The 24409-nt window shown below is 44.2% G+C and overlaps 2 protein-coding genes across 3 annotated transcripts in view; one reads left to right on the top strand and one right to left on the bottom strand.

Moving 5' to 3' along the window:
• The window catches only part of CSPG4 (chondroitin sulfate proteoglycan 4), a 53905-nt gene extending 49408 nt beyond the window's left edge, over positions 1-4497 (bottom strand). Inside the window, exon 1 of the mRNA XM_058156845.1 lies at positions 4239-4497. Coding sequence (XP_058012828.1) covers positions 4239-4335 — 97 coding nt within the window. The 5' untranslated portion in view covers positions 4336-4497. The remainder of the gene's footprint in view (positions 1-4238) is intronic.
• An 8017-nt stretch (positions 4498-12514) lies between these two features.
• Positions 12515-21256, top strand: CIMAP1C (ciliary microtubule associated protein 1C). Of its 2 annotated transcripts, XM_058156848.1 has the most exons (5): positions 12515-12540; positions 14174-14352; positions 16335-16445; positions 18676-18789; positions 20383-21256. In XM_058156848.1, exons 2-5 carry the CDS (start codon positions 14223-14225, stop codon positions 20859-20861), a joined length of 834 nt encoding a protein of 277 aa, XP_058012831.1. In that variant the 5' UTR covers positions 12515-12540; positions 14174-14222; the 3' UTR covers positions 20862-21256. The 2 variants fall into 2 exon arrangements, with proteins under 2 accessions (XP_058012831.1, XP_058012830.1); XM_058156847.1 differs by lacking the exon at positions 12515-12540 and having other exon boundaries at positions 14035-14352.
• Positions 21257-24409: the final 3153 nt, after the last annotated feature.

Below are 24409 nucleotides of genomic sequence, written 5' to 3'. Positions count from 1 at the left end.
GATAATGAATCTATTAATTCCACATTAGCTTTCAAGAGAAAATAAATTACCGTTAATCAGGCTCATTAAACTGATGAGCAAACAAGCTATTTGAATCCATGTATATGTAATTTAATTCTATTCTTTTAAATGCCAGAAAATACCAAATCCAATAGCTCAATCAATTAAGCAATTAGCCAGTGACAAAATCTTTCAGGGCACTAAATATACAAATATCTAAGCGCAATATTTATGGCCCACTATGTTTCTCTAAGAAGTGCAATGAAGATTAGTTTATCTATCCAACCCAATCTATCTCAGCAGTACCTGACTCAAATATTGACTATTAATTCACAAGGCAGCCATGCTTGATAGTCATCAAATCAATTTTCCTAGGGCACACAAAAAAAAAAAAATAAATAAGAAAAAAGAAAAAAACCCAACTACTTCTGCTGTTTTAGGTAATTTTTTCCACCTCTTAGCTACGAAGCGCAATTCAACATGTGGCTATAAACTGAAATACCATCTCGCCATCATCATTTTTTTAAAATTCAGATCCATGCGTTTTACAGAGAGCATGATCAATGGCTGATGCCAGAACAAGCATGAACAATAATGGAAAAAATTATTCATGACAGGTACCGACAAAAGAAACTGAGTAATTTCCAATGTAGGGGTGTGATGTTGGAAAAAAAAATAATCTGGCTTTCAGAAAATCTAAGGCTGGTCGAAGAGTTCTCGCAAATCTGATCCTCCTTCATAGATGGGGAAGAGGAACTAAAGGAATGAAGTGGGAGATAGGAATTAAGGAGAATTCTAACCTAGGAGTCCAACTTAGAATTAAGAATTTCAGCCTAGAACTGGGGAGAAATCAGTGAGAAAAAAATTACCAGTGGAGCGGTTTGCTTCCAGAAATTAGTGGGTGCTCCCCACTAAGAAGAATAATGTAATTGCCATAATGCATTGCCATAATGCAATGCCCCCCTGTGTGCTCCGCCCCCTGTGCATGTGCGCATAATCCCCCCACGCTCCCCCACCCCCTGCACATGCGCGCGTGCCCCCCCGCAACCCCCGCTCCCTGTGCATGTGTGTGTGTGACTCCCCCACGGCCCTAGGTGGCCTCCCTGAAGCCTCCTGGAAGCAAAAACGGGGCGCTGGGGGCAAGCCGCCCCCGGCCCCCGGCCCCCGGCGCATGCACATGCAGCCCCACAACCTCGTGCATGCGCACGTGGCTCCCAGGCCTCCCATGCATGCACACACGGCTCCCCCATGCACAGCAGAGACCCAAAAATCAGCTGACCAGAGGGAGGCGCCTGCACATGTGTGGTGGAGCTGACCTAGGGTGAAGGCTCGCGTGCCCACAGAAATCGCTCCGTGCGCCATCTGTGGCACACATGCCATAGGCTTGCCCTCGCGGATCTAGGGTTTCCTGTTTGAGCAGTGGGTTCGACTTGAAGACCTCCAAGGTCCCTTCCAACTCTGTTACTCTCTATTCTACTGCAACAAAACGTTCAAGCAAGAGCCAATGGGAAGCTGAGGGATCTCTTGGATGGTCAGAAGAATGCAGCCTTAGGTTGGATCCAGCTGGATAAAGCTCTCTCCTTAATGATCCAGAGGGCTGTTCTAGCAAGGATAAGGGTGAAATAGAAAAGACAGTGGAACAAGCAAGGGAGAACTGCCAAAGATTTACAGGGCCAAGTTACAGAAACCACCCAGTGGATAAAATGTGGTCAACACCCTCTGGAAATTGGTTGGCATTTTGCATGCTTGTTTATCCTGAAGAATGAAAGTAACTGTTCATTCTCCGGGATCGGTTCCCCACCTATATGGCACCACCTGACTTCACTTTAAAAAAAAACAAAAACCAGGCAGATTCAAAAGAGACGGATTCATTGGCAGGATTTGCTCTATTCCTAGGATGTGGGCTGGGCACTCCCTGGTTGCTCCAGCCAACGTGGCACCACTCCATAAACGGGGGAATATTTCAGTAGGCTCCAGGGAGCCCGAAGTCTGCAGACATACACAAGATATTTATGGAAAAATGGGGAAAGTAGCCTTCCCCCAATGCGTTTGACTTCGACCTCTCTCGTTCTAAACCACCATGATCTTTGGTGGCCTCCTGCTTTAAGTGTCATGAAAGATCCCTGATACCATCAATGGTGGAGCATGCATTGTAGGTGCAAAGTAAACCTACGGAGGAATTATTTCTAAGGTTATGCCAAGAGGTGGAGAACGTAAAGTCTTCTAGATGTTACGCTATTGTGATTTCCATGTAATCAGTATATGGTTGGTGATGAGGAGGCTGGAATTGGGGATTAGAACAATGTGCACATGTTCAGGTTGATCATCACTAGCAGACATCTGATACAAACGTTATTTTTAAGTAAATAGTCCTAGCTACATAATTTTGGAATTGTGAGTTGTGGTGTCGGTAATTAAACCAAATCCCCTTCTCAGTCTTGGACCCTAAAAGAGTCTTGGACCCTTTAGTGACCTTTGACCAACATCCATAACCTTTGTTTCCTTCATCAATCAATCAATCAATCAATCAATCAATCAATCAGGTCTTCCTAATTTTAAGAACCATGAGATTTCTTCTCTCTGATCAAGACTTTTTTATTCAAATGTCTGATTCTCCTAAATCAGATTTTCCTAAAAGGAATCTACTCTTCCTAAAAGTTCAACCCATTTTCCACATCTTCAGCATCCTGATTCCTTTCTTCTTGTCTCTAGTTGGTTGATACTAGTACATGATCCTAGTTGGTTAATGCCAAAAGAAGACCTCAAAGTCTTTGTTTGGCATTAACCAACTAGTATCATGTAAATCAGTGTTTCTTTCACTCTAGCCAGCTTGATGACTTTCCTACATGGGAGTTCAACTCAAAGCGGATTTGTTTTCTAAGCAGTTTGTGAAGGCAAAGGGCATCCGAAGCTTCCTTCTCATGGGCAAATAAAGGATGCATGTATGGCATGTCATTTTTTGGAACCTAGGCCAACCCAACGAAATAAAAATAGATGCATTTATTTCTCCTAGCATATTCCAATTGGAAAGATAAATAAAATAAGGGCAAAATACTTCTGCTATATAAGGGCAAGAAGCACATGGCGTCGTAAATGGGCAGCAGTGATGAATAGGTGCTTCACGAGGTCTGCAGTTAACGTACAGCTTCCTTTTAACTTCACAGCCTTTATCGGATCTGTAACGTTTTCAGTTTCCTCTTGATAATAATGAAAATCTAAGGTCATGCTTCTTTTCAAGTAACTGCTGACTAGCTCCACAGTGGAAAAGCAGTTTCTCTGCACGGTAGAACAATCAGCAGTTCAGGTTTTTAGAGACCTAGGTAGGATTCCTTGTATGTCAAGAAACATTATTCATCACCTAGTATTCAGCTAGATTCAAGCAACTAGGCAGATGGCATTCTACCCTGTTTGCATTCAGTAATTGGCACTCAACATCTCCATGGCTCTTACCCTCTAAGAAGTGATGTCCTCAGAGCAATCTCAGTAAGGGAAAAGAGGGCTGAGGACTTTGTTGTGCCCTCTGTAAGAAGTTCTGAAGAAGATACTGATTCAAATCCCATAACTTGCTGGGTAGAACCTTGACCTTCAGACTGCGTTCATCTCTAATTTCCCACAAAAAGATAAACTGAGGCCAAATCCTCTCACCTTTCCACCAATGAAACTCACTTCATAGCTTAGCATGCACCCAGCTTGTCATAAACTGGGACCTCGGGGATTTCTGAGTCCACATCTCACATAGTTGAGATGTCCACCTCAGATTGATGCTCTTGTAGCCCTCAGCTTCAACTGATGATCTCTGATTTCATCTACTCAACGGAGTCTGCCTTTAAGAAGGCTGCTCTTTCTGCTACTGGAAAACTGGAATTTAAGCACAATCTGGAAGATGTTTTTTTCCTCTAAAGATCACCAAACATCATCCTTGAAAATTCCAAAAGTTCTAGCTAGAAGGATAAAAACACACCCCCAAAACTGTATACCTCTTCAAATTTCTGGCTCACTCCTTGCCCCCATTCCTTTCCTTGTGAGGCTGTCAGACAAGTGTCCGCCTCTCTCAGTCCCTTAAGGATGCATTGCAAACCTTCTGCCTTCCAATGTATTAACTTGGCTTGACATGTGAATTCTGCTCATACTTTTCTTTGGCTAAAGCTCCATCATCATTGCTTTTCATCCCCTGGAAAGCAAGAACCCGAGTCCAGAAGAAGAAGAAACAATAAGGAAAGGCTAGAAGGATGACTTACCTCCGGATGCTGGATCGGCGTAGATAGGAAGAAGATGCAGCAGAAGTTGGAAGATTGGCCAGCAAGCCCAGGTCCCTCGAGGAAGTCTAGATGCCATGATATTGCCTACAACTCTGGCCGGTGGCTTCAGATCATTCCTCTCACCCCGAGGAGGATCAAGTGGGTGAGTCAGGCGTTAGAAACAGAGGCTGTCTGTTTCCAATTGAGGTTTCAGCTACTACTATATTTAATAAACTTGCTGCTGGGACAAGGGAGGGACAATCTGAATTTCCTCAGCAGTCACAAGCAGGCTGGGCTAAAGGCTCTCATATTACAGATGAGTTCCCCTCTTAAAGGGAACGTCAATTCCTCCCCATTTCTCTCCTCAGAGGCACATAACACTTCCTTTCTCTTTTCTTTCTCTCCCCCCAGATCATTTTGGGGTTTTCATGGGGGACAGGAACAGTGAAGCGACTCAGAGAAGGAGAATTGGACTTAAAACCCGAAGGCCAACTTGGAAGGCGGATCCGGTGGATTTGCTCTTGAAAAAAATCACCGACCGGTTGTGTGTTTGTCCAGTTCCTCTTTCACTGCTTTGGGAGTGTGGAATATCTCCTCAGTCTGTGGAAGAGATAGATATGGTAGATACAGTGGTGGGATTCAGCCAGTTCGCACCACTTCGGAAGAACCGGTTGTTAATTTTCTGAGCAGTTTGGTGAACTGGTTGTTGGAAGAAATCATTAGGGCAGAGAACCAGTTGTTAAATTACTTGAATCCCACCACTGGGTAAATATCTTCCTTCTATCCATTGATCAGCAGTCCTGTCTCTTCTTGAAAACTTCTAGTAAGGGAGCACTCATCACATAAATGGCAACCTTCATTTCCAAATGCTACTGGTAACATAGATGTCTCTGCTGCGTAGGGACTCCTGGGAAGAGGGGGGGTGGGGGTGGGAGGAGCCAGCCAGGAGTGAGATTTGGGGGTTCTCTGAACTGCACAGAATCTTAGCTAGAGGTTCTCCCAAACCCCTGCAAACCCCCAGCAGCCCACTCCAGAATCTAGCAAGCTTTCTGCTGGAGCCCCAGTTTTACAAGGACTGCTTCTTTCACAAATTCCCACAATTCACACAAGGCAATCAGGGCCTTTGATCCAGCCTGGAGACCTGCTTGGGGATTTGCTGGCTCCTACTTAAAAGTCTGACCTCTCTCTTTTTTCTTTTTTTCTTTTTTGTGGTGGCTCCTGTTTGGGCAAGAACTATGAAACAGAATTAATGGGTTGTTTATACTTGTTTCCTAGATCATTAATAAAGATCTTACGTAAATGTAGCGCTTGCTTGGCTCTGGAGGACTTTTATGAGCCTCTCCCTCTGGGTTTTAGTCAATACATTGCTTAATTGAATTAAGATTCTGGAATATCGTCTTTGGCCAAGCTTGAGTGATTTGGCCTGATTGGATTTTACAACAGATGCTTCCGTCCTTTCCACTACTTTTCACAATGGTGAAGAAGGTGACAAATATTCAAATAAATATGATGCTGAGACTCTAGAAAGAGTGCAGAGAAGAGCAACCAAGATGATTAAGGGATTGGAGGCTAAAACCAAGGGTGAAAGGCTACCGGTTCAGGCCAGTTTGCTCGAACCGGTAGTAAAAAATGCTACTGGTTCACTGAACTGGTAGTAAAAAAATGTAAAAAAACCCAGTTCCGACAGTCAGCTGAGTGACGCACGATCATTGGAACTTTTTTTACTACCTATTCACCCAAACCAGTAGTTAAAAATGCTTTAAAAAGTAAAAAAAAAAAGTTCCAACAATCACACGTCGCTCAGCTGATCGTTAGAACTTTTTTTTTTTACGTTTTAAGCATTTTTTTTACTACCAGTTCAGGCGAATAGGTAGTAAAAAAAATGCTTTAAAAAGTAAAAATGATTGCATGGCACAGGTTTGATCGTCTGAGCCGTCTTTTTCCTTTTTTAAAAGCATTTTTTTTACTACCTATTTGCCTGAACCGGTAGGAAAAAAATGCTTAAAAAAGGTAAAAAAAGGTTCCCAAGATCAGAGCTGTGCCGCGCGATTGTCGGAACCTTTTAAAAAACTTTTTAAAAGCATTTTAAAATGCTTTTAAAAAGTCGCCACGATGTAAAAAAGATGTTGAGACTCTAGAAAGAGTGCAGAGAAGAGCAACAAAGAGGATTAGGGGACTGGAGGCTAAAACATATGAAACTGGGTATGTCTAGTTTAATGAAAAGAAGGACTAGGGGAGACATGATAGCAGTCTTCCAATATCTCAGGGGTTGCCACAAAGTAGCGGGAGTCGGGCTGTTCTCCAAAGCACCTGAGGGTAGAACAAGAAGCAATGAGTGGAAACTGATCAAGGAAAGAAGCAACTTAGAACTAAGGAGAAATTTCCTGACAGTTAGAACAATTAATAAGTGGAACGACTTGCCTGCAGAAGTTGTGAATGCTCCAACACTGGAAATTTTTAAGAAAATGTTGGATAACCATCTGACTGAGATGGTGTAGGGTTTCCTGCCTGGGCAGGGGGTTGGACTAGAAGGCCTCCAAGGTCCCTTCCAACTCTTGTTAATCTGCAAATCTGCCCATCCACCAGTTGGGACTGCTAAGATGTTTCTCCTGTCTTGGTAAGCTTTAATGGCGTGGCAGGGGAAGGATACTGCAATATCCCCATTCCCTCCCCACTCCAGGGGAAGGATACTGCAAAATCCCCATTCCCACCCCACCCTGGGGCCAGCCAGAGGTGATATTTGCTGGTTTTCCAAACCAGGGGTCTCCAACCTTGAACCCTTTAAGACTTGTGGACTTCAACTCCCAGAGTTCCTCAGCCAGCTTTGCTGGCTGAGGGACTCTGGGAGTTGAAGTCCACAAGTCTTAAAGGGACCAAGATTGGAGACCCCTGCTCCAAACTACTCAAAATTTTCACTACCGGTTCTCCAGAACCTGCTGAATTTCACCCCTGGTATGTATACCATGACTTGTGCAACATTATGTGAATCGGTCCAAGCAACCGATTGGCCTATTGTCCAAAACCACACAATGGTTGCTTGGCTTTGGCTTCCCGTGTTGAATAAACCCATGTTTGTAAGGCATGGTTTATAGCTTTGTTATTGTTTCAGCTCAGTAACTTGGGCTTATTCAACAAACTATGCTGAAACCAACTATGGCCAACAGAAAATGGAACCAACGAATACAGCAACCGCAGTAGGACCAAGGCAGTCAGGTTTACTAATGGACTGTCTCCTACACAACTATTTCCTGCTCCAGAGTCGAGACCCAAAGGCTCCTTTTCACCCCACTGCCAACTGCCCGGACAAACATTTCCTTCATGCTGGGCCTACTGCTCTGCCCACTCTTCCAGTCCTATTTATAGGCTGGGGATGGGTAACACCCCACAACAATGCAATGTATAGATTCTTGCTCCTGCTAACTCCTGTTTACACCATTCCTTTTCCTTCCCTTTCCCAGGAATGTCGATGCTTGTAGACAGCAGCATTTCCAAGAGGTTGGATATAAAATCTCCAGCACTGTAAAATGCTGAGATTTCCAAGCCTTATTATTGGATGTTACACATTGCAACCCTGCACCGGAGGAAAAGCAGACATAACTCAAGATGCTCTGACTATTGTAGCATCTTCCCAGGGTTCAGTTGGGAGTGAGTCTTGGTAGAGAAATCTTGGCCCAGTTCAGCACCGGGAGTTAATATTCATCACAGTCTGTTGGGATGATTCTTCTCCAGTTTGGCTGGGTAGTTGCTCCTTCTACCATAGTTGGAGGGAGGGATTCAGGAAGAAAGGGCAAGAAAAGAAGGAGGGGGGAGGGAAGGAAGAGATAGAGAGAGAGGGAGGAAGGGAAGAAGGATAAGGAATGAGGGAGGGAGGGAGGGAGAGAGAAAAGAAGGAAAGGGAGGGAGGATTGGAGGAAGGAAGGGAGGAAGGAAGGAAGGAAGGAAGGAAGGAAGGAAGGAAGGAAGGAAGGAGGGATACAAATAGCAAAAAGTACTCCATCTTCAAAATTATCTTCTTGATTCTGTCCTGTTACAATCTGATTCTAACAACCATTTAGATCTGGCCCGTTTCCACCCGCCTTGTAAGGAGACTTTAATGAGCTGCAACCAATAATCTTCTGGATCTCATTTCAATAAAGGGCAGCCCATCAGCTCTCCCCGTTCCCTCTATCATGCCATCACAATCACACCCTCCCCAGCGCCGTTTCCATCTGAGGGCTTCCTTAATCCTCCTATCAGATGATCCGCTGAACACTTGACCGGGTTTGTGTCAAACGCAAGAAGTGTCTCTTGGTGAAAGCCAAAGGGCGAAAGCTCTCAAAGGCCTCTGGGCGAATATGTGGGACCAGTTGTCATTTTCATCACAACGACATCAGGGCAGGAGCCAAAATAGGAGTATGGAAAAACAAAAAGGGTGGGGGGGAAGGGTTGCTGGAAAGTTGGGGGGGGGTACACTGAGTTTGTAGGGCTTTGATTGGGTAGTTAGGGCAGCCCACTTGGCTTTTTTCAACACTCCTAAAGATACTCCTGAATGCAAGGGCTCCCGCCCCTCCTCCTCCTCTTCCTCCTCCTCCTCCTCCTCCTCTCCATAAGCCTCTTTTAGCACTGATGTTGTTACGTAGTTGGGTCTTGAAACGTCTGCGAGAAAACCGCCACGCTCAGGGAGCACCAAGGACCCCACAGTTCAACTCCAACTTATAAATATCCTATTTGTAAGAATAGATATTCTTACATTTTATCATGGTATTCTGTGAATACTCAGGCCCTCCTGGGCTTCCTGTGTGGAGCAGCCTTCTTTCCAGGTGGTTTTGAGATGCGGGCTGCCTTTTCACTCACATTTGCCACTCACTAATTCTGATTCCTGTCAAAGAAAACATGGGGATGGACCAGAGTCCTCTCGTGATGAGATGGGCAGCAAACAAATTTAATAAATAAATTATACAGGGGTCTTCACTTCAGAACAATGTTCCCTTCCTTCCCCCTGGTTCCTTCACCATCAGAAAGGTCTAGGGGAACTGCAGCCATCCAGCCAAGACTGCTCTCCATAGAAACATTTCATGTCTCTGCAGCAGTTGGTTTCCCTTCCTTTCCAGCTCAACATCTGGATCCACATGTGCGGGGAAGAGTCAACTGTAAGGGATCCAGCCAGGCCATGGTGGGGGGGGGGGCTTGACTTCCTGTGCAGCGGACAGCTATGCCTTCAACATCCTTCAGTGTCTTCCATCCAAGGATGAGATGTTGGCCATCTGCCTATAAACCAAACATCCCTATTATGGTTGCGACAGACTGTAGTTCTTTGGCGTTCTTCCTTTGAGAAGTTCAGAGATGCTATCATCCTTTTTTTCTCATTGTTTGGGAGGGAAGAACCTTTGTCGCCAACTGCTCTGGACTTCTTCGGCCACTGATCAGCCCTTGCCAAGTTCTTCTCCTCTCCAAAACCATGTAGTCCATGCAGGATCATTCATTTATCTTCCGCCCCACCCTGGTGCCCAAAGCAGACGTGGGTTTTTTGGGTTTTTTTTGCATTTATATCCCGCCCTTCTCCGAAGACTCAGGGCGGCTTACGCTGTGTCAAGCAATAGTCTTCATCCATTTGTATATTATATACAAAGTCAACTTTATTGCCCCCAACAATCTGAGTCCTCATTTTACCTATCTTATAAAGGATGGAAGGCTGAGTCAACCTTGGGCCTGGTGGGGCTTGAACCTGCAGTAATTGCAAGCAGCTGCTGTTAATAACAGACTGTCTTAGCAGTCTGAGCCACTCAAGGACCCTTGAGTGTGAGTCATCCCGCTTTTTCTGCACTTCCAAGCAGACTAGCAAACCATGCTTTTAGTCAATGGAGATGCACGCTTCAAAAATTATTCTTTTGACAGATTTTTGATCCTTTTCTTTCTCCAGGAGTTCAGGGCAGCTGATATCCCCACCAGTAGACTGACTCAAAAAAAGGTTAGCAGATTAAATATTATCCACATGTCTTTTGCGTCAAGGAGGAATAAATAAATAGATTGGTTTGGGCCTGAATGGTCTCAAACCCGATGCGTAAATTTGCCAAGGAGTCGGATGTCAGCAATTCCGCCCCCATCCATCCAAGGAGCAATGGTGTGCTGTTTTTGAATGCTGAACACCCAGGCTCCAGCCTAAAAAAAATTCCCACTGAATGGCTCTCATGGTTGTTATTTTTGGATGGCGCATCGCCCACCCAAGTCGTAAAAAAGGGAAGAACCATGATCACTTCTGCAAATCTCTCCCCAAGACAGGGATAACGATGAATTTCCTATCTCCCCGCAGCTATCAACCTTTCTAGGCAGTTTACGATAAGGCCATAAAACCAAGGTGAAAACCATGAATATGAAAAATGAATGGAAGCCATCCCCGGTTAAAAGAAGCTCTGCCCAGAATGTCATGTTTTAAGAGCCTTCTGAAGAGCCAATAAGCAAATTATATCTCGCCCCTGGCGTCCCGCAAGACAGCATAGAATGCCTGCCATTTAAAAAAATGCTCCCAGTGGATCATCTGCAGACTGGAGCAACCAAAATGGTCCAACAGCATCTCAGTGGGGGTGAGAAAGAGAATGAGATGGGCGGCACCAACATTTGATGAACAAACAAACAAACACCCGCAGCTGCATGGGTGATAGAGGGAGCGACTCGAGGCTCCCATGTAACACCTCTCCTGCGCAAGCTGCACTGGTTGCCGGTGGTCTTCCGGGTGCAATTCAAGGTGTTGGTTACCACCTTTAAAGCGTTCCATGGCATAGGACCGGGTTATTTACGGGACCGCCTGCCGCCACCAATAGCCTCCCATCAACCTGTGCGCTCCCATAGGGAGGGCCTCCTCAGGGTGCCGTCAGTCAAACAATGTTGACTGCCAACCCCCAGGGTGAGGGCCTTCTCTGTAGGGGCACCTGCCCTCTGGAATGAGCTCCCTCCAGGATTACAACAACTTCCTGACCTCCGGACCTTTTGTCGCGAGTTGAAGACGTTTTTATTCTACCGCGCAGGGCTGGCTTGAAATAATTAGTAATTTTAATAGGGGTTTATCATAGTTTTATTCTTGTTTTTAAGCTTTAATTCAGCTAAGTTGAATTAGTTTTTTAATATATTTTTTAAATTTTATATTACATGTATAATTGTGTTTTATTTGGCTGGAAACCGCCCTGAGTCCTTTGGGAGAAGGGCGGTATAGAAATCAAATTAATAAAAGAAAAATAAATAAACAAATAATTTTATGGGGGCCCCTCATGATTTTTCTGGAATGGCTTCTTCTAACTTTACTCTCTCTCTGTCTCTCTGTGTCTGTCTTTCTCTGTTTCTGTCTCTCTGTGTCTCTGCCTCTCTCTCTCTTTCTTTCCCTCTCTTCCCCCTCTCTCTGTCTTTGTCTGTCTTTCTCTCTCTCTCTCTCTCTCTCTCTCTCTCTCTCTTATCCCTTGCTCTGACTTTCTATTTATCCCCCTCCCTCCCTCCCTCCCTGGGGCATGGACTCCGAAGTCTCCAGAGGTGGACAGCAGAGAGGCAGAGGAACAGGAGGAGTCTGTTCCTAGGGCACGCATGAGAAGAGCTGCCAGAAGGCAAGAGCAGCTGAAGCAAAAAGGACAACTCGAGAGTAAGGCCAGAAGATGATTGGCCCTTCCCATAAGGCTTAAAAGAGCAGCAACGAGCCTTTGGGTTCTTTGTAGAAAAGCAACGTTGAATTCCATTGCTTCTTGTCAGTGTCTCTTGAACTTTGTGGGGTTTTTGCCAAGGAAATCCTTTGGCAGGTTGCCATCAAAGGTTGGTGATAAGGCCGAAGGACTGTTTATGAAGAATTTGTTTTGGACTAAGCCGAGAATGAATGAATTCTCAGCCGTTTTAATAAAATAAGTTTGTTCAGGGCTGAATTGTGTTTGGTAATCACTATTTGGGCCTCGGTTACAACACTCAGCTGGCAAAGCCGGCTGAGGAATTCTGGAAGTTGAAGTCCACAAGTCTTAAAGTTGCCAAGGTTGGAGACTCCTGCTCCAGAGCTCTTGTGCATTGCAAGGAGAAAGCCCAGCCAGGAGCCTCCGACGCAGGTCAGCTTTGGCCGTTTTCTGCCAGAATCATAGCAAAATGAGAGTAAACAAGTCAGCCTTCTGGCCTGCATCACTGTTGCCTTAGCAACCAGGCAGCCAATGCGGAGAGGAGGAACTGTTGATGTTCCACAAGGCAGCTGGTGGGCGTGTGGATCCAGGGGAAGGGGCCGGAAAGATGCTTCAGAAGTGATTTCTTTTCAATCGACCGCCTGCTTCACCTCCCAGCTAAGCTGAAAAGCTGCCTTGGCAGAGTAAGACGATTGAAAGAAAGAGCGGTGATTTTAATTGGTTGTCATAAGAACCACCCCAGGTTCATTCCCCATTAATGACAAGAACCATCTGGCTTCTGCCATAGCGTAAACCTCAAGGTCTGTTGGGTTGCCCAGGGATCTCCCTACCCAGCCTTGGCCAGCTTCAAGCCGCTTGAATTTTCAGAGATCTGTCAAGGTTGGGTAGGTCAAGATGGCTTGGAAGGGGTTCTTTGCTCACTGGGTTGTCAAGATAAAAAGAAATGTCCACTTTTTATATTTGGCACCGTCCTTCCTTCCTTCCTTCCTTCCTTCCTTCCTTCCTTCCTTCCTTCCTTCCTTCCTTCCTTCCTTCCTTCCTCCCTCCCTCCCTCCCTCCCTTCCTCCCTCCCTGTCTCCCTGCCTGCTCTCATTCCCATTTCCTTCCTTCCTTCTTCCCTCCTTCCCTCCCATTTTCCTGAAAAAGAGGACCATTTTTTAAAAAAAAAAAATGCTCGCATCCATCTGTTTGGGGATCTGTCAGCTCCTGTGATGGCAGCAATTTCCATTGTTGGATTCTGAGTGGACACTTGTGATCCTGAGGCAGGAGGATGTTTGATGTTCCCAAGTGAGGAATATCCTTCTGGAGTCCTGTCAGAGCTGTCTCTCAGATGGCCATGATGGCTGCTTTCATCTGGTCATGTTTTTCCTGCGCCTTGATCCCCCTCCGTCTTTTTCTTCCTTCATCTCTTACGGGTTGTTGTCATCCGGGTTTTAGTTTCTGTTAATGGCTTTTTTTTGAGGGTGGGGGAATGTGGTGGGTTTGTCTTAAGCTGCTAGGAGCAGGGACATCTGCAGGATGGGCAGAACAGTCAAAGGAGTCCATGAAACAAATATGCAATACTTCAAGTACAATTTTTTTTTGTACTTTCTTGTACTTCCTTTCCTTTCCTTTCCTGTCCTGTCCTTTCCTTCAGCCATGTTTATTCGCATATTTGAAATTATACTCAACACCAACTGGTGAGTTTCAATTTTTTTTACTACCGGTTCTGTGGGTGTGGCTTGCTGGGTGTGGCATGGCTTGATGGGCGTGGCTTGGTGGGTGTGGCATGGGAAGGATACTGTAAAATCTCCATTCCCTCCCCACTCCAGGGGAAGGTTACTGCAAAATCCCCATTTCCTCCCAATCAGCTGGGACTCTGGAGGCAGAGAATAGATGGGAGCGGGGCCAGTCAGAATTTTTACAACCGGTTCTCCGAACTACTCAAAATTTCCGCTCCCAGTTCTCCAGAACTGGTCAGAACCTGCTGAAACCCACCTCTGCTCAACACTGTCCCTGATGTAACCTTTTTCTTCTTATCTATTCATTTATCTGAACTTATCTTCAATGTCTTTGAACTTCCCTAGTCTAAACGATTACTTGTTGATACCACAATGCCCAGCTCGTATCTGTAGCTTATAATGAAAGATTTGCATCTTGTAATGAACTAAAGCAATTACTTGGAGGAAGCCCTACCCTTTTGGGTTGGTTGAGGATTTGATCAAAGAGCATTCTGGGTGCCATCTTGCCTTTGTTGATCCCTTCGGCCCTGATCTCAGCTCCTGAGGTTCCAGATCTGCACGTACTCAAGTCATTTCAATTTTATTTTATACATAGGGAATTCAGTGGTGCATTACTCCTCACAGAGCGTAGCATTGTTATTCAAATGGCAACCTCCGCACTGAAAAAACCCAATGAGAAAGTTACTTGCTTCATCAAGCCTGGTTCCTCTCCAAATCCAGTCAGAGCACCAGGAAGCCAGAAAAAGTACGCCTTAATCAGTGCCAAATTTAAAGGTGAGCTGGGTGCCAGAGGGAAAGAAATGATGCCCAGGTACAAGAGTGATCCCAGCGATCAGGAAAGGAGGGTCTCTTAGCTTCTTGTCACATTTACATTTATATTAGAGGAGGAGATACTTTGAGAACTGCATGTATGCAGTGTCATTTCATTTTAATGTATGCTGATTAGTGTACATTCAAAGTGACAATAAAGAATTCTATTCTATTCTATTCTATTCTATTCTATTCTATTCTATTCTATTCTATTCTACTCTACTCTACTCTACTCTACTCTACTCTACTCTACTCTACTCTACTCTACACTACTCTACTCTACTCTACTCTATTCTTCATTCTTCTATTCTCCTCTCCTCTCCTCTCCTCTCCTCTCCTCTCCTCTCCTCTATTCTTCATTCTTCTACTCTACTCTACCCTAGCCTAGTCTACCCTACCCTACCCTACCCTACCCTACCCTACTCTATTCTATTCTATTCTACTCTACTCTACTCTACTCTACTCTACTCTACTCTACTCTACTCTACTCTACTCTACTCTACTCTACTCTACTCTACTCTACTCTACTCTATTCTTCATTCTTCTATTCTCCTCTCCTCTCCTCTCCTCTCCTCTCCTCTCCTCTCCTCTCCTCTATTCTTCATTCTTCTACTCTACTCTACCCTAGCCTAGTCTACCCTACCCTACCCTACCCTACCCTACCCTACTCTACTCTATTCTATTCTATTCTATTCTATTCTATTCTATTCTATTCTATTCTATTCTATTCTATTCTACTCTACTCTACTCTACTCTATTCTTCATTCTTCTATTCTCCTCTCCTCTCCTCTTCTCTATTCTTCATTCTTCTAATCTACTCTACCCTAGCCTAGTCTACCCTACCCTACACTACCCTAGCCTACTCTATTCTATTCTATTCTATTCTATTCTATTCTATTCTATTCTATTCTATTCTATTCTATTCTATTCTATTCTATTCCATTCCATTCCATTCCATTCCATTCCTATTATTTCTATTTATTTCTATTCTATTTCTAATTCTATTCTATTCTACTCTACTCTTATTCTTATTCTTCTTGATGTCTCCACAAATATAGAATCATCAGCCTTCAGCCATTCACCTCATCTGCCCAGCTCAGAATTATGGGTGAGACTACTAGAAAACTTAGAACAGGAAGCGGAAAGGAGTTATCATTTTCTGGAATAGAGTAATAGAACACTCTTGTGGTGACTTTCAATGGGGAAAAACAGTGTATCATAGGGCAACAATTTTTGAATCAAGGTACTCAGATGGGGCTAATTTATAGAATGCAGCCACAATCCATTACTCCTAATGGAGTAACCCTTGGGGAAGTTGTGGCTGTTTCAGTGCTACTGGCTGCTGCTGTTGTGGTCACATGATCTTCATTTACAACATTTTGGGACAATTTCCCAGCCACTCATGCAATCCCTCACTTCCTCCCCCATCCAGCAGCAGTCACTTACCTCTCTGCTGGGAAGGGAAGGGAAGAAGGGACGGAAGTGAGAAGTGGAAAGGAGAAAGAAATAGAGAGGAAGGAAGGATGGAAGGAAGGAAGGAAGGAAAGAAGGGAAGGGAAGGGAAGGGAAGGAAAGATTTACAATGCTTCCTGCCAGATTCTCACAAGGAAACTCAATGGGGAAGCCAGTGGGAAGTCACTTCTGAGTTTTTTGGCCCATCTTTGGTCATTCTGTTTCTTTGTTTAGGTAGGGAAATACCTCCAAAATGATGACCCAATGGGGTACATATTGCCTAATAATCTTGCCAAAATTGAGCTTTCAGGAAAAGGGGAAATGCTCACTAGAAAACTTGGATGACCAGATGATTAATGCTCCCAAAAGAGAATGGCCAGACCAAGTCCTGTTACTTTTCTGCCAAGACTTGGATGTTGTGTTTCTACGGAAAGCTTTCTCTGGTTCTCTGCTTGTGATCTCATGATCAGCTGGTGATTTTGATCCCGTTTTAGGTCCAGGACCTGGGAAGTACAACCGATATCCTTGTACTGGTATTAAGAATCATGACTGCACTAAGTATGCTGAGCCAGCTTATACCATGCGTGTGAAGTCCAGCCCAAAAAGTAAGCCGGGAAAGGGATTCTGGATCCCGAAGAAACTCATCAAGGATCCTTATGGATTCATGCTAATCATGACTGCATGTGTTCTAATCACCATACCAAGCAAACTTCACCTGTATTGTGCAATTTGTGTTCCTGAGACCTACCATGTTTTCAAGCCCAAAATGAATAAGAACTCAGGAGATTTGTGATCAAAACTCCTCTCCTCTGTTCTTTTTTTTTTTTTTTTAAAGTCTCCATTTGAACAGGATAAAAGCTAAATTCGGTTATTCTCACCTTCATAGCAAAAATCAAAGTAGGACTTTGTGGGTTTAAAAGACTTGAGTCCAGAAGCAAACAAACCATATTAAACCTTCCTATTTCCAACAGAATCTTCAGCTAATCCTGAATGAGATTAGCTCAATGACACTCTTCACTGTTCTAAATGACCCTTTTCAAGGCTTTAGAGAAAATGAGGTCTTAAAGACACGGTAGACGACTCTGTTGCGGCTTCTTCAGAAGACATTCTCAGTGTAATGAGGTTATGATCGAAGTGGCCTGATTCATAAGCAACTCTTGTAATATGCCTGAAAACCTGGAGAAAAACCTCTAAGTTCATCCAAATCAGGGGTCTCCAAACTTTGTAACATTAAGATTTACGGACTTCAACTCCGGAATTCCTTAGCCAACCTGGCTGGCTGAGGAATTCTGGAAGTTGAAGTCCACAAGTCTTAAAGTTGCCAGGTTTGGAGACCCCTGATCTAAAATAAGGATGATCAGTCTATGGCTTCTCTACCTGTTGAACTTTAGTTCTCATCAGCAATTCTTAGCTTGACTAATGCTATGGGCTGACAGGAGCTGCAGTCCAGTTTGCCCGAACCGGTAGTAAAAAATGCTACTGGTTCGTCAAACCGGTAGTAAAAAATGCTTTAAAAAAGTTTTTTAAAAGATTCCCAAGATCGCGTGCCACAGCTGATTCCTCCCCCTGCTGTCCTACTTATCTTCCCAAGCCTCCTTTTGGTGTGTATTATGCATCCGTACGCAGTGCGCATTTGGTGTAAATTGCATATGCGCACACAGAACGCTTGGTGCTCAGTGAGCATGCACGGCCAACAAACTGGTAGCAAACCGGTTCATATGTCACCACTGTATGTAGATAGATAGATAGATAGATAGATAGATAGATAGATAGATAGATAGATAGATAGATGGATAGATGATATAGATATATCTTTTCATGTGACAACACTGAAGAAATGACATTTGGCTACAATGTAAAGTAGTGAATATACAGCTTGTATAACAGTGTAAATGTGCTGTCCCCTCAAAATAACGCAACATGCAGCCATTAATGTCCAAACTGCTGACAACAAAAGTGAGTGTGTATATGTGTGTATGTGTGTGTTTTCTGAGGTTTTCGCGGGGGTTTGTATGTAGGTCTTTGGTTATTCGGGTTTTCTCCCATGTCAAATTGGAAGTGTCTTGGCGACGTTTCGACGAAGTCTCATTCGTCATCTTCAGGCTTCAGCTTCGTTGCTCCCAGAAGCCTGAAGCTGAAGCCTGAAGATGACGAATGAGACTTTGTCGAAACGTTGCCAAGACACTTCCAATTTTACGCGGGAGAAAACCCGAATAACCAAAGACCTACCTACATACATACATACATATATATATATATATCACACACACACACACACACACACACACACGTGTGAGTATGTGGGTGTGAAAGCAGTCCATATTCATTCCATCAAAAGGTTGAGCTGGGCTTGGCAACTGAGTAAGAAGCTAAGATGGTGTAATATTGCAGTGATGTCTTCCATATCCTTTGATGACTTAGCAACAGCTATTTTCCCAAAGTCGTTGCAAAAATAAAAGTCCAGCTGAGCATTTATTACAGCCAACTCTTTAAAGGGCTGGAAGAATGCTGGATTCTCCTCCCTACAAGTTGAGAAAAAGGTTGGACGGCCACCTGCTGGGAATTTAGTGGACCGAGTGGTTTCCTTTCCCGAGCAGATGATTCCTAGAGGCCCGTTTTGATTCATTCATTTCCTGAATCGGCAATTTTAGGACCGTAGCTCAGCTAGAAGTTAATTACCTCCTGAAAGACTGTGGCCAGTTTATTTGGAAAGTGGCCCTTCTTGCCACCTCAAGCATTTTGGTAGCTAGAGAAATGGATGGTCATTAGAACCACATGAAGTCATCCAGTAAAGCCAGCTTTGGCTTCCTATGACAGTTCTTCTTTTCTTTGAAGCAATCATGGTTCTGGAAAGCCCTGGACCTTGTTACTACGTGGATCCTAGCGTTTCCCGCTTAGGGATATGGAGGCCGGTGTCATTCTTCATGCAACAGCGAGGAAAGAGCACAAGTAAGTTGCAAGTTGTAGGTGCTTCCATCGGAATGATTGGTGGATGGGATGGAGCTATGGGGACGAAAATGAGAATGAAACGAAGCTTTTCCCAGTCAAAGGGAAGCAGCTTGGCGGCCACTTTTTAGAAACCATGAATGGGATGAAAAGATACTTTACAGTAAGTTCTTGATATGGTATTTTCTAGGAGTTCAAGTCCAACCATATTCAAGATGGAGGATCACATATGCAGTTCCTTTGGCCTTGATATGGTGTCTCCTTACTAGTTCCGGCAGCAAACCAACATGTTTTACAGGAACTAGGCTAGTTCTTTTAAATGGGAGGGCAGGATTTGGGAGGAACCTTGGAGGTCTTCTAGTCCAACCCCCTGCTCAAGCAGGAGACCCTAGGCATTCTGAATGGTCAATTCGCAAGATTGCCCCCCCCCCATGTATATGTATAAATTTGAACTAGACTGTGATGTTTCTCTGTGTCATATATGTGGGTGTATGTGGGTATATGCGTAATGCTTATCGTTTGAGAGCTGAAAGCAACGAAATTTCATTTTAATGTATGCTGATTAATGTACATTTAAAGTGACAGAACTTTTTTTCTATTTCTATTCTATTCTACTCTATACATTTCCATTCCATTCCATTCCATTCCATTCCATTCTATAGCTTAAGCATAAAGACAATATGTCCATTCCATACCATAAGCAGGGGGTTGGACTAGAACAGGGGTCTGCAACCTAAAATACTCGAAGGGCCATTTGGACCCGTTTCCCACAGAAAAGAAGACACCGGGGCCCACAAAACCTGGGTGGGCGTGGCCAACTTCATGTCACTCACTTCCACCAGTCTGTTGTGTCTGCGCCCCCTAAGCCGGGCCTGCTGCCAGAAAGCGACTTTGACAGTGAGGGGGAAGGGCTGTCAGGACTTACCTCAGGAGCACCGGCTTCCCTGGCTCAGCTCCAGGAGCCAGAGCAGGCCAGGTGGAGGAGGGAACAACAGAAGCAAGGGTGGGGCAGGCCCAGGAAGTGCTGAGTTATGGAGCCATAACTTTTATATCTTTTATGGATATAAAAGACAGCGAGAGCTGCTGTGTCTCTTTGTAACAGGCAAATCCACTGATTAAGAGCTGAAGTTTGTTTCTGGGTGACTCACCAGCGTCGTGGAAGATAACGGAGGCTCTTGGCAGACACTGGCTATTCTGCTGCCAGAGCTGATAGTGCCAGCTAATTAAGCCATCACTCGGACGGAGGCGAGGGAGGACACAACACAGTCACATGACTCCCTCTCTGTATCTCTCTATGTCTCTCTCTCTCCCCTCTCTCTATATCTCTCTGTCTCTGCCCCACCTGCTTCTCCATCACTCACGGTCGCCCTTACCTTTTCAGGACAGGAGACGAGTGACTGGGAGGGGAGGGCAAGGGGCGGGCCCAGCCAGTGGTGGGATCACCTGACAGGGAGCCACAGCAGACGGCCTAAAGAGCTGCATGCGGCTCTGGAGCCGCAGGTTGCTGACACCTGGACTAGAAGATCTCCAAGGTCCCTTCCAACTCTGTTTTTCTGCTAGACTCATTGCCGGTAATGATTTTCTCTGGCTTCCTAGATATAGTGACAACTCCTTCTCCGAATGAGTATCATGTGGAGAAATTGCACCCCATTGATGAGCTGAATGCTCCCGCCTATACCATCGGTGCAAGAACGCCCTATTGGCTGAACAACCCAACTCCGGCTCCCAACAAATATACATTGCCTGCGACCCTGGGCCCCATGGTGCCCAATAAAAGAGCAGCTCCCTGCCTGTCAATCACTTCCATTGCTCCTGGACGAGATTATATGCTGAGAAAAGGGCCTGGCCCAGCCGCCTACACTATTCCGGAGCCAGACGTTTACTTGAGACATCAGCCATCCTATACACTGTCTCAAAGGTTAATTCCTTCCAGCAAGGAACATACTCCGGGCCCTCTGGACTATAGCCCAGAGCAGGTCACTATCCACAAGCCCAGAGCCCCATGCTTCAGTCTGGGCGTTCGCCACTCTGAATATTCCCATGGCACGCCTACGGTTTGCCTCATCCAAGAGTGAGTGTGGACCACAGCTGGAAGACCAGATGATCTTCAGCGAGGTTCAGCTACCCAAGGTCTCATCCTGGGAGAGCTTCATCCACTAGGTTCAAGCCAGCTGGTGGGCAGTGTGAGGAGTTTAAGAAGTTGTGGATGGAAGGTGGCCCAGTTGGGGCTGCAGGTCATTTTTCAGTCCATGGAACCGAAGTTCTCATTTGGAAAATCCTGGCCAAGTCCTTCCTGACTTCTTCCTCGCCTTCTGGAATCTCCTGATAATTTTTTTTTCAAGGCAGTGTTTTTATCTATGGTTTACTCTTCCCCATGGATTTAAGTTTGGAAACGGTTTCTGAAGAAAAGGGAGACGAATCGTCCTTTTTCGGTGATTACTTAAAGTACAATAAAATAATTTATAGACAATATGTCCACAGTACAATTCTTTGATGCAGAAGTTCTCCTGGGCCTTGGATCCTGCTGTCCGTTTTGGGAAAGTAATTTGATTATTTACTGTAATCCAGAGAGTTGATTGAATTATTTCATATCTTGAAGGTCTGCCATAAATGCAGGTGGAATTCAGTTTAGGAATCTTAACTTGGGGTTATCTGCAGGTCCAAATGTTGAACTACAAGATGATGCTAGACTACATTTCCCAGCATCCCACACCTGGAAACTGTCATTCAGCAAGTACACTCAACATCAAGGAATATACAATATGAAGTTTAGTGGTAGGATTACAGACCTTCTCCAGAAGATGGCACCCTCGACTTACGTTTTTGGACTAAATCTGGAACGTCTCCACTGAATCTCTACCTTTTGTGGGTGATAGCAACCCAACATGACAAGAAAATAAGGAGAAAGCAGAGCCTTGGGAAATAAACTCCCCAAGGTAAAGGGATGGGCCAGTATTTATTCTGAGATTGCTCAGAAATGCAAATCCAGAAAGAAAGGACTGCACACCACGCAGTGTTCCAAGCCAACCTTATTCTTTAGTTATTTATGTTCCATGCAGACCCATCTGGTGTCAACCGTTCGTCAACCCCTCCATGGGTGAAATTCATGTAGCTAAGCTATCTTGATTTAATTCAGAATTGGGGTGGGTGGGCTTACACTCCAGATCACTATTGGAAAAGGATCCAGAATCATGTTCTGAAATGCTCACCTGGTTCTGGATCTTTTTAGATGCCTGTATTGGTATGACAATAACATTAGTAACAATTGAGATTAGACTTTCTGTGTCCCCATTCCTGAAATGTCTCATTGTCCTAGAGAAGAGGAAAAAAGTCACCCCTGCTCTTCCTTCTCTACCTTCATGTAAGTAAACATGGCTTTTCATGGAAGACCAAATATATTTTTCTTCTGCCGTGAACTGTCCAACTCTTATGTTACTTCTCCAAGCTCCCAGCTTCTTTCCTTCTGATACCCAAGACTCTAGAAATGCAAGGTCTCTATTCCATAAAGCATATTTTCAAGCCTGTGTGAAAAGCTTTGTCGTGCAACACCTCAAGCGTGTACATTTATGAGAACGTTTGGAATATTCAAATCTTGCACACATTAGGGAAGGTATAACAGCCAGTTCGCAAGTACAGAAGACAGATTTAAGTGTGCCAGATAAAGTGTTACACTCAGGAAATAAATTCCATAAATGTGCGTGCCTTTAGGTGAACTTTATTGGGTGCTTATTTACCACCATGGGTCTTGATTGAAAATCACAAATTGGGATTAGTTGCATAATATATGGACACATGCATACTCTTATTTCTGTCTCCCTGTCTGTCTGTCTATCACCTATTTATCGATCTTAAATAATCTTACATCCCTTAGAAAAATGAACAGAGAACTGTGCATTATCAGATGGTGGAATAGACAATGACGATGAAGAAGGAGAAGGAGAAGACAACCAAAGGGTGAATTTTCAGTGGATTGCACATATAATATTGGGTTTTTTTTATTTCTTTTTGTCACAACAGTATACACAAACAATTGTCATTGATAAAACAACATATTTTGAAGAAAATATATACATATATGTAAAAAAAATATGCATCAACTATATCAATTTGATATGATGAAGGGAACAATAGGACAGGAACGGTAGGCACTTTTGTGCTCTAATGCACGCCCCTTAATTGTACTGAACTTTGTTGCAAAATACACTTTGAAAAAAAATATAGGACTGTTTGGAACTGTTCCTAAATGAAGCAATACTATAATTACAAGAAAAAAACCCTTTATTAAATATACAGACCAGATGTTGTTGGACTCTGTTCCCTTTAGAAGACTTTGTAGTTTTATCCTCAATAGTTACGCAACTGCATGAGGATGTCAGCCATGTCCAAAAGCCACAAGTTGTTAGAGGAGCCATAATTTTCCCCTGATGTGGATTTGGTGGCTATTGACCATCCAACGAAGAACAAGAAGAAGGAAGAAGGAAATGGAAGTTAGGAGTTTTTGGAAGCAGGTTGGAATTAATTGGTCAAAATACAACATGCCAAATCTCTACTCTAAACTTCGATGTTGCTTCCTTCTCTCATAAGGTTGGCCTTGAGTTCTCTCTGATCATTTTTCTCATTGGAATTGATGAAGCTTCTTGGATAAGAAGTGAAATAGAATAGAACAGAATAGAATTTTTTATTGGCCAAGTGTGATTGGACACACAAGGAATTTGTCTTGGTGCATATGCTCTCAGTGTACATAAAAGAAAAGATACCTTCATCAAGGTACAACATTTACAACACAATTGATGGTCAATATATCAATATAAATCATAAGGATTGCCAGCAACAAAGTTACAGTCATACAGTCATAAGTGGAAACAGATTGGTGATGGGAACTATGAGAAGATTAATAGTAGTGCATATTTAGTAAATAGTTTGACAGCGTTGAGGGAATTATTTGTTTAGCAGAGTGATGGCCTTCGGGAAAAAACTGTTCTTGTGTTTAGTTGTTCTGGTGTGCAGTGTCCTCTTCCTCAAGGAAAAAGCATAGTCCAGTTGCCTTTTGGAAAAAAAAACAAACCCATTTTTAAGACAACCACGATCTGGGTGACTTAGAATCTCCTTGGATATTTTCTCACTAATAATTAGCATTATCCAGCTGTTGCTGTCTTCATGCTATAATAAGAGTTGAATATGTAACTAATGGTTGAATAACTTAGAGGACACTCAAGGGCAGTGATGGCTAACTTTTTCCGGACTGAGTCCCCAAAGCATGCGCGTGCCCCCGAACCTCCAAAATGCAATGCGTCTGCAGCCCCTGCACTTGCTCCCCGCCCTCCTGCTCATGTGTGCACGGCCCCCACGCATGTTCCCGCCCCCAATGCATGTGCAACAGAGGACCAAAGACCAGCTGGCCAGTGGGAGGTGCACGCGCATGCGCAGCGCTGAACTGGAGTGACGGCTCACGTGCCATCAGAGAGGGCACTGCGTTCCACCTCTGGCACGCTAGCCATAGGTTCGCCATCACGGCTCAAGGGTATGAATGGGGAATCTAAGTCCTCTCCAGAGGTGGTCTAACACCATTCATACCCTTGAGCCATGATGACGAACCTATGGCTAGCGTGCCAGAGGTGGCATG

Source organism: Ahaetulla prasina, chromosome 13 (assembly GCF_028640845.1).
Source record: "Ahaetulla prasina isolate Xishuangbanna chromosome 13, ASM2864084v1, whole genome shotgun sequence".
In the NCBI taxonomy this organism is placed as follows: Eukaryota; Metazoa; Chordata; class Lepidosauria; order Squamata; family Colubridae; genus Ahaetulla; species Ahaetulla prasina.
The sequence above is the reverse complement of the archived record's forward strand: the minus strand, read 5'-3'. Positions and strand labels throughout refer to the sequence as shown.

Bases quoted from the DNA above. Each gene is read 5' to 3' on its own strand.
- CIMAP1C (XM_058156848.1), top strand. From the start codon at position 14,223: ATGGCAACCTCCGCACTGAAAAAACCCAATGAGAAAGTTACTTGCTTC. The intron at 16,446-18,675 runs GTAAGCCGGGAA...TTTTCTTTGAAG, and splicing joins TGTGAAGTCCAGCCCAAAAA to CAATCATGGTTCTGGAAAGC. The intron at 18,790-20,382 runs GTAAGTTGCAAG...CTGGCTTCCTAG, and splicing joins ACAGCGAGGAAAGAGCACAA to ATATAGTGACAACTCCTTCT.